Source organism: Giraffa tippelskirchi, chromosome 14 (genome assembly GCF_054371585.1).
Source record: "Giraffa tippelskirchi isolate mGirTip1 chromosome 14, T2T-mGirTip1v1.2.pri, whole genome shotgun sequence".
NCBI classification, from domain to species: Eukaryota; Metazoa; Chordata; class Mammalia; order Artiodactyla; family Giraffidae; genus Giraffa; species Giraffa tippelskirchi.
Window position 1 is genome coordinate 61,748,515 of NC_137288.1, and position 18,172 is coordinate 61,766,686.

Genomic DNA, 18,172 nt, shown 5'->3' on the forward strand with positions numbered 1-18,172 from the left:
CACTGCCAGTTAGGGCCTAACTTGGCCGTGGTCAAGCTATTCCCTTCTCTATGCTGTCTTCATAGGGTCATTTTGAAGATTAAACCCACTGATAATAAAGCAGCACTTGGCACAGTGCCGAGCACATCCTAAGTTCTCAATAAATGGCAGATGTTGTGGTTATTGGTTATTTTCCAGTAAAATTTTCCTTCCTGCGGATCAGCCGTCTGGAGAAGACTGCTGTGGCCACTCAAGGAATTCATCTCATCTTGAGTGGAGCCAGAAATAGAAGCCTGCGCTAATTGGGGAGCTGTGAAAATCCTGCTTACCTTTCCAAAGCCAATGAGCCAGGGATCCCTAGGATACTGATTCTCAAATATGGCTGCACTTTGGGGTCACCTGGAGAGTTTTAAAAATGACTGATGCCTGGGTGCTCTGCCAGAGACTCTGATGTCATCAGCGTGGTTGGTGGCCTAAGCATCGGGATTTGTCTTAAGTTGCCCAAGTGCTTCTAATGTGTATCAGGTTTGAGAGCTGCTGCTCCAGACTGCTGCCAGATTTCCCCTTGAAAGTCAGCTAGAGACAAGTGTCTAATTATGGCCTGCTGGTTAATGCATCTTCCTAAAAGGGGCCATTCACTCACAGTCCAGCCCACTAAAAATTAATCACTTTGGCCCCACAGGGTCCCTCACTTAGAGATTGCTACTGACTGCGGTCCAGATTTCTAGGACTCTAGCGCCCCGCAGAGGAAAGCCCGGAGGCCAGCGGCACAAGCAAATGGGGAAACTGAGGCTGAAGCTGCTGCACCAAGCCTTCTTTCCACCCAGTCCAGCCCTGGTCCTGGCGAGGACAGCGGTATTAGAACTGATGATTCAAACAAATGAAACGTTTTGTCATGTCTTGAACTGTAACAGAATTCAGAGCTGATGATTAGGATCCCAGAGGGATAATATGCAAAGCTTTTGTCAGTGACGCGAGCTCTAGTTAAGTGAGAAGACAACTACATTTTGAGAAAGTGCTTTTTAAAAAGAAGCTCAGCTCCATTGCTCCCACTTTCCTGCTGTTTAAAGTAGGGAGAAGTACATTATGCTGAGTGAAAGAAGCCAGTCACAAAAAGACAGATACTGTATGATCCCGCTTATATGAATAGTCACATTCAATAGTGCCAGAAAGAGCGCTGGTCGACGGGGGCTTTGGGGGCTGGAGTATGGAGAGCTGTTGTTTAACAAGCACTGACTCAGTTTTGCACATGGTGGTGATGCTGGGACAACAACGTAAATGTACTTAATACTACTGAAATTTGTGCTTAAAAATAGTTAAAACAGTGAATTTTGTGTATTTTACCACGATTAAAAATAAGTCATTTTTTAAAGCAATTCTGATTTTTTTTTTTAGTGTAAAAGGAAGGGACCACATGGGGGCCGCAGGCCTATAGGAACTTAACTGGGCTTTTGGTTATTTCCATGGAAACTGGGGGAGAGATGAATGTCACTGGAGAGGACCCAGAGCAGGGAGTGGGGGGGGGGCAGCCCTGAGAAAGGAGGGCATCAGATCAGCACTTAAGGGGCATCCACCTTAGAGGCTAAGGATGGCTCGGACGGTAAAGAATCTGCCTGCAATGCAAGAACCACGGGTTCAATCCCTGGGTTGGAAAGATCCCCTAGCAGAAGGTAATGGCTTACCCACTCCAATATTCTTGCCTGGAGAATTCCATGAACAGGGGAGCCTGGCGGCCTCCATGGGGTCACAAAGAGTCAGACACGACTGAGCGACTAACACTTTCACTTGAGAAGTTAACGAAAATTCAGGGCAGCTGATTTAACCACACTCGTCGCCATGTGTATTTTAGCTGCATAAACAGAATGTGCCTGCGTGCTCAGTCGCTCAGCAGTGTCCGACTCTTTGCAACCCCATGGGCTGTAGCCCACCAGGCTTCTCTGTCCGTGGAATTTTCCAGGCAAGAACGCTGGAATGGGCTGCCACTTCCGTCTCCAGGGGATCTTCCAGATCCAGAGATGGAACCCACGTCTCCTGCATTAGCAGGAGGATTCTTTACCACTGGGCCACCTGGGAAGCTGTAAACAGAACATACCAGAACATACCCGGTGACTTACCAATGATTGTGTTGTACACTGGGCTTATAAGACTGTGCGTTCCTTCCCTCAGCTTGAGAGAGTCCCTGCTGCCTATTTGCATGGAAATGAGTTTAAGAGAATGAGTTTGGAGTCAGCAAGAAGAAAGGCGATTCCACTGTGGTGTTCTTTCTTTTATAAAAGGCTTCTAACATGCCCGATATGGATATTGGCACAAATAAGAATTATACCTTCAGAGGAAGGAGGCTGTGGAGAGGGAGGCCGTGTATTTCTGCTTAAACTGGGCCTCTGAGAAGGTGGTGTTTTTCTAAATGATCTTTTGATGAGTGCTTATAACACAAAGAATTAACCCCTATTACAGGTCAGTCTGCTGCTCAGTTAGAGAAATCTGCCTGGCCTGTGAGCAAGGCATCAATCCCTTGGGCAGGGCAGGACATTAAAGATCATCCAGGGTTTTGCTGCTCCAAGTGCATCGGTATCACCATGTTGGCCTGATGAAATGGAATCTGCAAGTGTTCAGCCCAGGTCCCCAAGAATTCAAGTGCAAGTTAGAGTGAGGATCTGCAGTCTGGAGGGTGGTAATGGCTCATCTCCCCATGAGCTTGTCCATCCCTGTCTGCCTAGGAGGCCAGCCCCACCCTGGACAGCCTGGTGGCTTCAAGGGCTTTCTTTCTCCGAAAGGCAGTTCAGCCATCTATTCAGATCACAGGGACTACATCGTCCCAAACTGGGGTTGCATCCTAGCTGTGCTGCTTGCAGCCTGGGTGACCATGGATAGGTTGCTTACCCTCTCTGTGCCTCAGATTCCTCCCTGTCAAATGACTGTCATGAGAGTCCATAACTCATGGGGTTGTCACAGGGATTAAAAGAGTTAATCCCTAGGAAGCATGACAGCAGTTCGAGGATCTCAGTAAGCGTGAGCTATTATTATACTGCCTGGATTTCTGCCTCATGCGATGGCTCACGTCTGTCCTTAGAGCCTCGGAGAACAAGCTTAACTCCCCATCTGTATGACAGCCCTGTGTATGTCCAGAGGCAGCTCTCATGCCCTCTGCAATGTTCCCCAGGCTCTAAGCGCCCCGTCTTTCCCATTCCTTGTGAGACGTGCCTTTGATTTCCACAGCACATCTGCCAGGAGCTCTTCTGAGAACTTGCACCTCCACAAAATCACAGCAACCGTGCAACAGCCCTGTTGACCCCCTCAAGCTCAAAAGTTCTTACTTCTCAGTAGCCTGATTCCTCTTTCCCTTGACCCAGTTTCTTCTAGATCAGACAGGATCCATGTGTGCATTCCTACCCCCTTCCAGGGAAGCCTGGTGCCCAGGGGCCTTCCTGAACCTGTTAACCCCCGTCTACTCAGAGAGCACCCCGAGTTGCAAGCCCCTCCAGGCTTCTTGCAGCCGCCAGGGCTCCACAAACACCCTCCCTCTAGTGGAGTCTGCAGAAGCCCTACTACAGGCACAGGCATCCCCAGGGCCTTCCACAGAAAGCCCCATCCTACCCACCACCCCTCCCTCCCCAGCCCCACCCCCATGTCTGCCCTGACCCAGAAATGGCCACACCCCTCTGTTCCCATCCCTCCTTCCCCAGGGCTCCTTTTGCTACAGAGCCTGGCAGAAGCCACCGAAAGAAAGTGAGTTAGTCACTCAGTCATGTCCAACTCTTTGCCACCCCATGGACTGTAGCCCACAAGGCTCCTCTCTCCATTGGGATTTCCTAGGCAGAAATCCTGGAATGGGTAGCCATTCCCTTCTCCAGGGGATCTTCCTGACCCAGGGATCGAACCCACATCTCCTCCATTGCAGGCAGATTCTTTACCTCTGTCCTATGGCTTGCCTTGCCCCTGCAAACATCTTTTACATTCAGGGCACATGCTTCAGAAGGAAGCCCCCTGCATCCACTTCAGCCTCAGATTCTGCAGATAGACAGGTGTTAATTATAGGGAATTCCATAACACCGGCTCATTGACACATCAGAGTAAACTCTCCTCAGTATCCTCCCCCTTGAGCACTTTGCTTTAGCCTTCCTCTGACACTCTTACCCTCTGGCTGGAGAATAACATCGGGCCATTCTTTATTTATAACCCACCCACCCAGATGTGTGCGTCTACAGTTGGGCTTGTCTCTCATTTTGAGACTCAGACTTAAACTCCTCACAGACTACTCTCCATACAACCACAGGGATGAGTCCAGATGCATTAGGCTAAGCGGAGGAATTTCAACTCAAAAGGCCACACGCTCTGATTCCATTTATATGGCATTCTGTACAAGGCAAAACTAAACGGATGGAAAAGAGTGGTTTCTAAGGAACTAGGTGACCCGAAGTGGGCAGGAAGGAATTGTGTGAGATAATAGAATTGTTATACTTCTTGATTGTGACGGTGGTTACACGATTCTATACTTTGTCAAAACTCATCGAATGATACACTAAAAAGGGAATTTTACTGTTTATAAATTATACATCAATAAACCTGGCTTTAAAAAAAATTACACTTGCCAATCCTTTCTGGAACAAGGCAAAGCGTAAGGCAAAAGCCATCAACTTTTGTAAACTCCTCACCCACTGCTGAAAGTGGGAATTGGATCTCCCTGTAAAATCAGGTCTGTTAAAGAAAGGGATCAGTGGTTCCTGCAGAAGGTGCCCCATTTTGAAAGGGCTCAGACCACGAGAGGCTTTCCTTACTCATTCATCCGTCCATCCACTAGACAGTGTTCATTGGACATTTCCTAGGAGGCAGACATGGGACTAAGCAAGGCAGAAATGGCTGTGAAACAAGATACAGCCTCTGCCCATGAGAGGGGAATCGTCCAGTGGTCCCAGGGGTTGAATGGGTGAGGCAGGTGGGATGGGAACTGCAGAGAAGTGAAGTGCTCAGTCATGTCCCACTCTTTGCCACCCCAGGGACTGCAGCCCACCAGGTTCCTCTGTCCATGGGATTTTCCAGGCAAGAATACTGGAGTGAGTTGCCACTTCCTCCTCCAGGGGATCTTCCCTACCCAGAAATCAAACCCACATCTCCTGAATTGCAGGCAGAGTCTTTTACTGCTGAGCCACCAGGGAAGCCCCAGAGAAGTAAAGATAAAGTAACAAAACAGGGATGCTGGGGCTCCTGGGAGGGGGCATTCAACTTCATCCCAGGGAGCTGGGAAGCTTCTGAGAGGAAGCAGGCCTGAGTGAGTTAGCCAGGAAGGACGGCGGGTGTGAAGACACCCATCCCTGGAAGGTACACACACAAAGGCCCAAAGGACAGAGAAGGGGGCACGTTTTAAAAATTACAAGGAGCTCATTTGGGAGCATCGAGGCTGGGGAATGGGGATGCTGTAGCCTTTTCTTCCTTTCTTCTGCCAGTTTGAGGTCCCGCTCTGACAGAGGAGAGAAAACTGCCGTAATTGAGGGCTCTTGGGTTTTAAACACAATAAATCTTTGCTCAACAAGTGAAGAGATTTCAGATGAATTGATTAAAAGCTCCTGGGTACTTGAGCTTCCTAATTTTTCCTCTCTTTTAACCTGGGTCTGTGATACTTTCTACTTCAGTAACAAAGAAAAATTAGATGCCAAATTGGAAATTACAACAGCAAATAACAAAATGTTCCCTAGACTCCCTGACTGGATACCCCTGGTGCTAACTCTCTGACCCTGACCACCAAATAGGTCTGTTTTTTCACTTTAGAGAGACTGTTCCAGGTAATGCAAATAGACATTTTGCAGATTTCACTGTTGCACATGCTTTCTGAATTACACAGAGAACAATTTCCACATGGCCTGGCTCTATTTCCCTAAAGCACCTATGACGTCATTATTTCGCATAGGAAGGGCTTCCACCCCAGGCCACACACTGAGCAGTGGCTGAAATCAGCTAGAACATCTACCCTACACTCTATAGAACTCCCAGAACCCTCTGGGCCAACCAAAGCTATGTCCACTCTGCCTTTCAGGGCTGCTCCCCAAAGCCCTTCACCCACACCCATGATGAAGCTGGCTTCGTCCATTCCCAGCAGGGGCTTGGTGTCTGGCATTGTAGCAGAATTAACTTAATCATCAGCACCAAAGCAACTGGCTTGATTGCAATTTTCCAGCTATTTCTGAGATTCAGCCCACTGAATAAATGAAATTCCAGTTTGAACTTGAGTATGGCTCCTGTTTATCCATCTTCTTACTAGACGAGGGCGGAGTGTTATGTGTTGTTACATCAAGATGGGCTGGGAAAGCGTTGCTTCTTCAACAGTGGCATCCTGGATCCCATTCCACAGAACTCCAGGGCCTCATAACATTCCCCCTCCAAACTTTTTGAGTCCCTCAAACCTGCCTGAAACCCTCTAAACAGACGATCAACAGGAAAGGATGGAGACTGAAAGGGGTCCTTTCTCCCTGAGAAGGGACAGAAGAGAGGTGTGGGAGGGAGTGAAAGTCACTCAGTCGTGTCCGACTCTTTGTGATCCCATGGGCTATACAGTCCATGGACTTCTCCAGAGCAGAATACTGGAGTGGGTGGCCTCTCCCTTCTCCAGGGGATCTTCCCAACCCAGGGATCAAACCCAGGTCTGTCTCATTGCAGGCAGATTCTTTACCAGCTGAGCCACCAGGGAAGCCCTGTGGGAGGGAGGGTGTCCACAAATGACTGACCATTGGAAGCCGGGTTTTGTCTTCCAGGGTTACCTGTCAGAAGGGCTGGTAACGAAGTGGTACCGCTCACCGCGCCTGCTCCTCTCCCCTAACAACTACACCAAAGCCATCGACATGTGGGCCGCCGGCTGCATCCTGGCTGAGATGCTCACAGGCAGGATGCTCTTTGCTGGTAAGCTGCTACCCGGGCCACCCTCCTGCCCCTCTGCTGCAGCTCAGTAAAAGGACGGGAAACATGCTAATCACAAAACGTGCTATCCTTCTCTTTGAGGTTGCCTCTGACTTTTACGGCACTACTTGGAGGCACCTTGTTATCAACTATTTCAGGCAAAATACTGGAGAGGCTAAAAAAAAACAAAAAACTTCTTGAGCACTAAACTTCCAAAATCAAGAAATCGTGTCTCTTCAAACACCTTGAGACTGACCCATGAAAACATCCATCCTACATTTTCAGCTCCTTTCTCCCCTCTCCCTGCCACTGTGAGAGGTCGATATGGAGTGCTCATTTGGAGAGGGGACCCCGCCTGAGTCCACTGCAGGGAGAAGAAGCCAAGTGACTCCCTCAGAGCAGATGCTGATGCTTCGGCACTTTCTGGGCCAGCATTCACAGCATTCGCACGTGCTTAGTGCCACACAGGGCATCATCAGGGCGACACGGGAGAGCTCTGCCCTTGGCCTCCAGCTTCTGTAAGACTGGGACTCCATGGGACTCAGTGGTGGTGGGGGTCACTCTGTGCAGCTGGATGAGTCAGGAAGGAAGACTGGGTGTGTTGGATTTAACCCAGTAGAGGTGAATGGCAAGGCTACTCATGCAAAAAGGGAAGACAAAAGGAATGGAATGGCCCAGAGGCCAGAGAGGGCAGCAAAGATTCAGACCTGACCCATCCCAGTAGCATCAAAGCTCTGAAACAGCGTCAGTGATGGCCTGGATGTGAAAGAGGACTTGAGTTTCCAAGAAGCAGAAAGCCTGAAGCTTCTTATGGATGAAGATGCTATTCATTCCCAGCATTAAGCATGATGACACTCCATAAATGTTTGTTGAATGAACGAATGAGTGAGTGAATGAGTGCTTGAATGTGTGACTCCGTCCTGTCCCACAGACCTGGAGCACCCCTCCTTCTTCCTTCTGCCCGGAGGAGCACTCATGACACGTCCCAAACTTAATTTATTATTCCTGATTTTTTTTCCCTCCTCATGGGAACCCAAAAGGTAAGACTCATTTCTAGCCTTAAAATCGCTTCCTCCCCCAGCCTGGTAAAGGACATGCACAGAGATGCATAGAAAGGAATGCTTGGAAAGACGGGTCGGCTGCTCCCATCACTTTAGTGCTGGCTGACTCAGGCTATAGGAGGCTGGACCATTTCAGAGGCACAGAATGCTAAGGGAACGGATGGGGCCCCAGAGACTACCCTTTCTTTCTGCATTTGACCAAGCCCCAGAGATGGCAAGCAACTTGCCCACCGTCACACAGCAGGTTAGCAGCAGAGTGAACCCAGGTCCCCGGGCTCCTAGCCGAGCACTGCTCCCACTGTCCTAGGCTCCCAGGCGCTGGGGTTTCCACACCCACCAGCCCAGTGGGCGGCAAGCTTAACCATCTGGCCTTTGCCTCCCAGGGGCTCACGAGCTGGAGCAGATGCAGCTCATCCTGGAGACTGTCCCCGTGATCCGGGAGGAGGACAAGGACGAGCTGCTCAAGGTGATGCCTTCCTTCGTCAGCAGCACCTGGGAGGTGAAGCGGCCGCTGCGCAAGCTGCTCCCGGAAGTGAACAGCGAAGGTACCTCCGCCTGACTGCCGGCTGCCCTCTGGAGGCTGCGCTCTGCGCCCGGGCTTCACCCTGGGGCCCGGGGGCAGGCAGTCTCTTCCAAAAGGACCAGAGTCCCTAGACACAGAAGCAGGGGACCCGCTGGCAGCGGGCCTTTGCCCTCACTGCTTCCAGACCGAGTTCAGCCATCAGGCCACCCTCAAGGCAGTCACTGCTGGTCCTCCACACTCATCCCTGATTTTGCTTCCTTTCCCTTCTTTCTCACTTGCCTCCCTCCCTCTCCCCCACCTTCCTTTACTGTTTTCCGTCGGAAGGCATGGTATGGTTTCATCAGCTTCAAAGTCTGACCCAGGCTCAGCTCCCAGTTCCACCAGTGACTAGCTGTTTGGCTTTGGGCAAGCTTCTTAACTTCTCTGCATCTCAGTTTCCCTAACTGTAAAATGGGTATAATAATACATGACACATAGGGTCATTGTGATGAGTAAGTAAAATCAAGTTTGTGAAGTCCTTGGCATAGGATAGTTTCTGTTATCTGAGATGTTACAATATCACCAGTCTCATACCTGCTAGAGACTTCCTTGTTGTTGTTCAGTCGCTAAGTCATGTCTGACTCTTTGCGACCCCCTGGACTGCAGTATGTCAGGCTCCTCTGTCCTCCATTGTCTCCCAGGGTTTGCTCAGACTCATGTCCATTGAGTCAGTGAAGCTATCTAACCATCTCATCCTCCGCTTGAGAAAATCCCTATATCAGATAGGATAGAGGTTTGGCCAATTGTAAGAGAAACCCAGATTCTCAACTTAAATAACATTTATTTCTTATTGAAGAAAAAAAAAGGGAGTTTATTTCTCTCATATAAGAATCTAAAGTAGACAGTCCAGGGCCACTGAGGTAGGCTTGGTCTACAGTCATCCAGGGGTCCAAGCCCCTTCTGTCTTATATCTCTACCACCTTAGGGTGTTGCCCTTGCCCCTTGGAGGAAGGTGGGGGAGGAGGGCAGGCCCTTGTCTTTAATATCATGAGCCAGGATTTGGACACCTCACCTCCATTCATGTCCTGTTGGCCACAGCGTAAGTCACCTGGCCCCACCTCGCTGCAGTGAGGCTGTGAAATGGAAGCTTATCCCAAAGCCACTGTGTGTCCATGTCCATTACTATGAAAGAGGAGAACAGACATGTGTACAAGCTACCGTCTCTGCGACACTCCTCCCCATTGAGAAACCAAGAACTTGGACTAACAATGTCTTTGACCATGATCCCCTTTCAATCAATAAACTGTCTCAGCTTTCCCATCATTAAGGGAGAGAGGCAATTTGATTCCCCACAAATTAAGTCTCAGCCCATCCACATTTTCTTTGATTCTTGGGCCTCTGTAGAAATCCTGCCATGTGACAGGAGGTTCAGAATTCTCAGGAATTCTGGATCAGGGATGAGTCATCCCTATCTCTTCCCAAACCACCACACACATAGCAGCCCCTCTGAACATGGTGGGCCTGTCTCGGAGAAACCAGAGACATGATAGATGGTCTACCTGGGAAGACGGATACCTGTCAGAGATAAGCAGATAAAGGAACACATCCTAAGGGGCCAGCAAGAGCTCTGGGGGTTTGGGGAGGGGACGAGAGCCACATTATATCAGAAGCACCAAAAAACCAAAAACGTGTGGGAGGTTGAACTTGGAGAGGAAGAGTTGGGAAGTGAGGGCAGTGGTTATGAGTTAAGGGGAAGCCGGTGCCATAGCCGATAGACTTGAAATCTCCATGGCCTACCCACTAGCGATGTAGGCACCGATCAACTCAAGTCCAGACAGAGAGGGGCCCCTGCCCAGGACACGGGCCATCTGCCATCTTCAATCTGAGCTTCCAAGGCTCCCCCGGGCACCAGCTTCCAGCTGAAGCCTGGGGGTGGTGGTAGGGGGAAGAGAGCAGACACACCTGCAGGAGGTTTTGAAGAAGATGGCCTTGATCTGCCAAACCTCCAGGGGCAACACGTGGGAGAAAGAGCTCTGGACCCAGGAGCCCCGGGCTCGCGGGCTCTGTCCCTCCGTCCTCCTCCACGGTGACTGCCCTCACTCAGGCTTTTTACTGCCGGTCCTACAGGAGGAGGGCCTCCACCACCCCCCACAGCTGCACTCTACCCACGACACCTGATGATCAGGGTGGAGATGCCCCGCTTCCCCCCTCCAGGTGGGACCACCTCTGAGGCGCGTCCCATGCTGTCTCTTGGAGGACCTAGTGGAACGGAGCCCCAGATGTCTTCAGCAGGAACTGCTCACTGGCACATCCTTGGTGGGCTTCTCCCCCACCCCCCACCGGTGCTTCCTGGGGTCACTGCCACATAAAGTGTCTCCACCCCATTCCTTGTCTCTGCAGAAGTCCAGCCAAAGACAAAGTTCTAGCCCTGACCTCCGGTAACCAATGGTGACCTTATCTTACAAGTCACTACAATCCCTCTGTATGTCTTGTATGTGGTCACTCAGTCATGTCCGACTCTTTGCGACCCCATGGACTGTAGCCCGCCAGGCTTCTCTTGTCCATGGAATTTTCCAGGCAAGAATAGTGGAGTTGGTTGCCATTTCCTACTCCAGGGAATTTTCCTGACCTAGGGATTGAGCCCACATCTTTTGTGTCTCCTGCACTGGCAGGCAGATTCTTTACCACTAATGCCACCTGGGAAGACCGTAACCCCTCTGAGAGTGAAAGTAAAAGTCGCTCAGTCGTGCCCAACTCTTTGCAACCCATGGATTATATGGTCCATGGAATTCTCTAGGTCAGAATACTGGAGTGGGTAGCCTATCCCTTCTCCAGGGGATCTTCCCGACCCAGGGACCAAACCAGGGTCTCCTGCATTGCAGGTGGATTCTTTAACAGCTGAGCTACCAGGGTAACCCCTCTGGACCTCTGTTAATTCATTTGTGGAGTCAGAAAGCAGCATCTGCTCTGAATTTATCCCTAGACTGTGGTGAGGGTCATGAGAAAGGGAACCGGTAAGAGACCCTTTCACAAATGGAAAAGTACAGACACTCGGGGGCATCCCCAGGCTGAGGAGTCTCATTCTCAGCATAGCAAGGGCATAAATGACCAGCCCGTCCTGCTCTGCTCCCCACAGCCATCGACTTTCTGGAGAAGATCCTGACCTTTAACCCCATGGATCGGCTGACCGCCGAGATGGGGCTACAGCACCCCTACATGAGCCCATACTCTTGTCCGGAGGACGAGCCCACCTCGCAGCACCCCTTCCGCATCGAGGATGAGATTGACGACATCCTGCTGATGGCTGCCAGCCAGAGCCAGCTCTCCCACTGGGACAGGTGCGGCTCCAGGGGCCCCAGCCCTGGAGGTTGGGGCCCACGGCCTCATCCTCCCATTTCTACCTGCCTCTGATCCTCCATGACCTCTCCTTCTGTCTCCCGAGTTCTAAAGTCCATGGGGCGCTTTCCCCAGCTTGGCTTCCCGCCTTTCCCCCCTTGTCCCTAGATACTCCCTGTAGATGAACAGCCACGTCCTGCGTGTGTGGTCAGGGACCTGCCTTTGTGCCACACAGCCACTGCAGCCCCCCCTCCCCACCCCAGGTGCACCACACACCTGGGGTTCAACACAGAGTCGTGCAAGCATTTAATGCGCACCCATGGCTGGAGCTCACATCTCACATCTCACAGGCTGGGAATTTGCCCCAGAAAAGCAAACTGCAGCAATGCAAGAAAACAAGGTGTAATTCACCATCACACAACACCTTCCTGCTATTCACATCCTCTGCATCTCCTGAGAAGCCAGTAAAGGAGGCATCATTATCGTTACTGCCCACTGATACACGAGGAAGCCACAGCTCAGAGAGGTTAGAGATTAGCATTGTGTCACATGGCTAACACCTGGCCATGATGGGCAGTCCCCCTGTCTCATGTCAGACACCGCTAACACTTGCAGAACTCTTCTCTCCTAAGCTGGGCCAGGCCTCAGAATCCTTTCTCAACCCAGTGTGCCCAGAAGTCACTACCAATGAATCAGAGCTGGGGAGAAGATACAGTTTGTTTGTTTGTTTTTTAACAAACTCCACATAAGCACACAATGATCTCTCAGGGCCCTTCCTGTCCTGATGTTCTAGATCAGGCAGCTAAATGTTTAGGCATCACCACCTGCTAACTCTGGGAGGGGAGCAATGGTAGCTGCTCCGTTTAGAAACAGAACTCGAGGGCTTAGCGGCTAGGACTCCGAGGGGGCCGAAGTGGGAGCCCTGCTGCTGTGAGAAAGTGACATCTGGTTACAGAAGTGACAGATGATGGGTTTCCGGTTAAGGACGCTCCGAGGGAGGGTCAGGGCCACGTTGCTATTTTGGGACAGTCTTGTTGTTATCAAGAGTTGCCAGCAAATAGAGATTAATGAAGACCCTCTCTTCTGCTGCTCCCATGCTAGGCCTGCCCTTAACGGTGGTCCCTGCAGCCCCTCCCGCTCCACTCCACAGCATCTAGGGATACAGAGCATTGGCGTGGCAGGGTTCATCCTATGTTCCTCACGGCTATGGCCTGAGGTTGGTGCCAGGAAAACTGTAGCAGGGTTTCTTTGGGCCCTGCCCATCAACTCTGACCACTTCTAAACCTGGGGATCCTCTGCTCTGACTTTTCCCATCACAGCTGCATGACGAAGGCAGATGACAAAGGCAGTGACAAACCCCTGCCCACAGGCCCTGCTGCTCTGGGCAAGCTGTTGACTTCTGAACGCTCGTGTCCGCACCTATGGAGCAGGTGATACTACTACTTGCTCTGGAGACTGCAGACAACTTATCGGGTTGGCCGAAAAGTTTGTTAGAGCTTTCCATACCATTGTGTGGACAAGCCCAAATGAATTTTTTTGGCCAACCCAATACATTTGGCCCTTAGCATGTAGCAGCCAAAAGTGGAAGACATCCCATTGGGGTGTTATTAAATGCTATCATGGAGCTGCAGAAGAATGGAATGAATATGAACTTTTCCTTTTTGAATTATGCCCAGTCCAGCCAGTGTAGAAACTGGCAAGACAGTTCAGTGAGTTAGCAGCTGGAGCACTCATGGTTCACTGAAGCTCTGAATCCTCAGGAATGCCATCTGCACATACTCATCCTCTGTCCAGGGTCCCAGCCTAACCCTTACCAAGATACTGGTCCTGGTTTGGGGGGATTCTGAAACCTCAAACTAATAGAACTTTCTTTCTAATAGAACTAATAGAGCATCCAAAAGGGGTGCTCTTCACAAGTTCTTCCTCCTAGAAATCTCTGCCGTTTCAAGGACCCTCATGGGAGGAGGCAGTGTTCACCTCGAGGAGTGACTCCTGCCCTAATGTCATCAACGGGCAGAACTGGTACCTTCCTGTGCTTCACAAACCACAAGGCACGGACCGCAGCTGCCAGCCTGCCCGGTTACACAGCCAAACCTGCGTGCCCTCAGTTTTTCCTGTGTGAGCACTCGGCCTCCTGTTCCAAGAGGCTTCCTCTGTGCTCCCTGCCTCCCCCGTCCCCTAAATTCTGCATAGAACACCTGATACGAGAAGGGCTCAGCCCAAGCTGATGGCCTGCCCACCTGCCCTTCACTGGACAACTGCTCTCCAAGGCCCCAGGACAGTCAACAGAGGGCAGAATTCCAAGGATCCTTGGCCTCTCTTGAGGGTGCCTGTAATCTTTCAGTACACCCCACCTGCTCACAAAGTGCTGCGGAGCCTCCAACCAGAACCACTAGGGCAGGGTTCTCAGCCCTGGTTGGAACTTAGAGACACCTGGAAAGGTCTGACAGACACAAAGCTGCAGGGCCTTTCCCTAGACATACTGAATCAGCGCTGGAGGTGTGGGGCGAGCATGAACCTTATTTTTAATACACACACACACACACACACACAAGTGATTCTAATCTGAGCCCCCCCACACACACACAGGTGATTCTAATCTGAGCCAAGGCTGTGAAGCACTCATCAGAGCCCTGCTATTCAAAGTGTGGGCCGCAGACCATCAGCATCAGCCTCACCTGGGAGCCTGTTAGACACACACAGTCTCAGACCCCACCTCATCTACTGGATCAAGATCTGTGTTCTAACAAGGTCCCCAGGTGATTTGTGTGGACATCACAGTTTTAGGAGCACTGCGCAGGTGGATCCACTAGAAAATGCATTCCAAGGCGACAAGGATTTTGTTCCCCGCTGTGTCCGGTAATGCCCAGTACAACACCTGGGGCAGAGGAAGTGCTCAAGAAATATTTGAATGAATGGGCTTCCAAAGAGGCCCTAGTGGTAAAGGGCCTGCCAATTCAGGTTTGATCCCTGGGTCGGGAAGAGCCCCTGGAGGAGGGCATGGCAACCCATTCCAGTATTCTTGCCTGAAGAATCCCATGGACAGAGGAGCCTGGTGGGCTACAGTCCATAGGGTCACAAACAGTGGGACACGACTGAAGTGACTTAGCACGCACACACATTGAATGAATACGATACATATATTCCATGGAATTCTCCAGGCCAGAATACTGGAGTGGGTAGCCTTTCCCTCCTCCTGGGGATCTTCCCAACCCACGGATCAAACCCAGGTCTCCCACATTGCAGGCAGATTCTTTACAAGCTGAGCCACAAGGGAAGTCTAAGAATACTGGAGTGGGTAGCCTATCCCTTCTCCAGGAGATCTTCCCGACCCAGGAACCGAAACAGGGTCTCCTGCATCGCAGGTGGATTCTTTACCAACTGAGCTATAAGGGAAGCCCCTTGAAAGAATACAAGAGGATACAATCAGTCCCTCCACCCGCGCTCTGGGGGCTCACCGTTACTGTTCCTTTGTCCCCTCCCACCTTGGAGGTGGGGGACAGCAGGAACTGGGGGGACTGGGAAGGAATGGAAAGCCTGCCTGTGGGGGGCAGACAGGGATGGGGGGTTGGCTGCCTCCGCAAAGCCACCCCGGCTGGAGGGGCGGGGAGCGGGGGTGGGGGGTCCAATGGCCATCCCGCCTTACCCTGCAGGTACCCCGTGAGCCTGTCGTCGGACCTGGAGTGGCGGCCGGACCGGTGCCAGGACGCGAGCGAGGGGCAGCGCGACCCGCGCGCAGGGTCGGCGCCGCTGGCGGAGGACGTGCAGGTGGACCCGCGCAAGGACTCGCAGAGCAGCTCGGAGCGCTTCCTGGAGCAGTCGCACTCGTCCATGGAGCGCGCCTTCGAGGCCGACTACGGGCGCTCCTGCGACTACAAGGTGGGGTCGCCATCCTACCTGGACAAGCTGCTGTGGCGCGACAGCAAGCCGCACCACTACTCGGAGCCCAAGCTCATCTTGGACCTGTCGCACTGGAAGCAGGCGGCCGGCGCGCCCCCCGCCGCCGGGGTGGCCGCGGTGACCGCGGACCCCGGGCCACGCGACGACGAGCCGGCCAGCCTCTTCCTGGAGATCGCGCAGTGGGTCAAGAGCACGCAGGGCGGCCCCGAGCGCGGCGCCAGCCCGCCCCCCGATGGCCCCGAACGCCGCCTGTCCCCACCTGGCCGCCCGGCCCCCATCGACGGGGGCGCCAGCCCGCAGTTCGACCTGGATGTGTTCATCTCCCGCGCCCTGAAGCTCTGCACCAAGCCCGAGGACCTGCCGGACAATAAACTGGGCGACCTCAACGGCGCGTGCATCTCCGAGCACCCCAGCGACCTCGTGCAGACCGAGGCCTTCTCCAAAGAAAGGTGGTGAGGGCAGAGGGGCGCTCCAGGCCGTCTTCCCGGAAACCATCCCGGGAAAGCCGGCCCTGGCCGAAGGGGACCGCCCCCCTGGCACCTCTACCAGCCCTTCCGCCCCCTCTCTGCTGCCCTGGGGTTAGCGGAACAGGAAGGATCCGAGGAGCGAGAGGAATGTCCATTTCTTAAACTGCCTTAATAACTAGCCTTTAACGTCTGGGAGCGTGTTTGAACAGGAGCCTAGTTTGGGGGTGGGGGGGTGGGTTGATCACTTTCCCAGCAAAGAAGAGGCCCTTGTGTTTTTATCAGTGGTGGTGTGCAGGGCAGAGAGGTCTTAGCACTCAACAGGCCCCACCTGGGTGGCTGCCTGGAGAGGAACCTGGCAGAGAGGGTTGGAACTCTCTGGTCCAACCAGCCTCAGCTGACAGATGAGAAACACAGTGAGGTCCAGAGAAGCCAAGTGACTTGCTAATAAGATCGGGACCTAGTCGGTGTCAGGGCAAGCCTTGAATCCCAGTTTCCTGGCCCCCAGGCCAGTGTCTGTCCACTAAACAATGTCTTCCTCTACTGGGGTCTCTCTGGCCTTTTTCTCAGAAAACTTGGTTCAAGACATTTCTTCCCTGTCCATTACCATCTGACCCATTCTGTGTGCTTTTACTCAGAGCCATGTCCCGTAAATTCTGAAATTGGATATTGAGCCAGCTTCTTTCCCCTTGTCACAAAGTGTTTTGTTTTTTTTTCCTGTCAAATACTGAAATATTCCCATTTGCCTCATCCCAGTGTGATCTGAACTCTCGGTTTCAGATCAGACCAGTTTGGGATCTGTGGGTAAAATCACCCATCCTCCCAGGCCTGTGCACACACCTTTTCCAGAACTTCCTATGCACTTTCCTGACACACGCGCAGACATAGTGACACAGCTCTTGTTCCCCAGGGAATGCCGTACACTGGTGAGTTTGAAGACAGCAATTCCAAGAATCCCTGCAGCCTACCCCACACCCCCCAGTACATACAGCCCCGCTCCAAGCCTACCTTGGGAGCTTGTGTTCTCAGCCCAAATTGCCCCTTTGGAGGAAAGCAGTGAAGTGCCTGCAACAGAGTGGATGTTCTGGGAGAGAAGCTCTCACAGAGGACCCATTGACCTTCATTAATTCTGCCCTTGACTTTGATTATCCATTTAGCCCCAGCAAACAGCAGGCCCTGAAGAAATGCACTGGTGAGCAAGGGGCCTTGGGGACAAGGAGTCCAGAAAGGCAGGAAGGTCTGCAAAGTGGGGTGCTGACATCGAGGGCCCTCAGGGGTCAGGTACCAGCATGGGGACCCCATGACAAAAGAAAGGACTCGAGACCACCAGGTCCTCCCTAGCTTAGGCCGGGATGAATTTGGAGCATGCCAAACCAGAAGTGCACTCGTTCACAGAGCCTCAGGGGACAGTGTGTATCATGGCAGGCCCTCTGCGGAAGCATGGAGTCCGGCCCCCGGCAAACGCTCTTCCGTTTCCACCACTGGTGTTCAGCTTCCCCCAGAGATGCCCACAGGAGCCGGTCTGTAAACAGAGGATCACCCAGTGTTGATCGTAGGCTGTGTTCAACCTCACTTCAACAGCACCTTAAACCTAATCAGCTAACTAGGATCTGTACATCAAAACCTGCAACACATTAGAAACTTATGTTTAAAAACAATTAACCATACTGACCAATTTTTACCTGGGAAATATGTAAATATGAAGTGTTGGGGTTTCTTTTTTAAGAAAAGGAAATGTACACCGCTCTCATGTGCCATTTGTCCCCAGAGGGCGGCTTTACTTTTTTGGTAAAGGAACAAGCTGCTGATCTTGACAAGGAGTTCATATATAATTGTTATTACAGAGGAATTGCTATTACTCATGTTTTAAAAATATCTATTAAACATAATTAAACTTGATCGGGATGGGCCAAATAAAGTTTTATTTGGAACATAGATTCATTTGTTTGTTTACTCTCATTCATTTACACGTTATCTGAGCCTGTCTTTTAACAGCAGTTGAGTCATCAGAATGTGGCTGGATTCTCCCTGTACCTGTGAAAGCA

At 51.7% G+C, this 18,172-nt stretch overlaps 1 protein-coding gene across 2 annotated transcripts in view; it reads left to right on the plus strand.

Moving 5' to 3' along the window:
- MAPK4 (mitogen-activated protein kinase 4) overlaps positions 1 to 17,613 on the plus strand; it is a 157,207-nt gene extending 139,594 nt beyond the window's left edge. The window contains exons 3-7 of one of the 2 annotated variants that reach the window (XM_081562116.1): positions 6,723 to 6,867; positions 8,309 to 8,470; positions 11,564 to 11,765; positions 15,417 to 16,112; positions 17,131 to 17,613. In XM_081562116.1, coding sequence (XP_081418242.1) covers positions 6,723 to 6,867; positions 8,309 to 8,470; positions 11,564 to 11,765; positions 15,417 to 16,112; positions 17,131 to 17,254 — 1,329 coding nt within the window. In that variant the 3' untranslated portion in view covers positions 17,255 to 17,613. Of the gene's footprint in view, positions 1 to 6,722; positions 6,868 to 8,308; positions 8,471 to 11,563; positions 11,766 to 15,416; positions 16,120 to 17,130 lie in introns of those variants that run through there. The other variant, XM_081562117.1, reaches the window with a different exon arrangement.
- Positions 17,614 to 18,172: the final 559 nt, after the last annotated feature.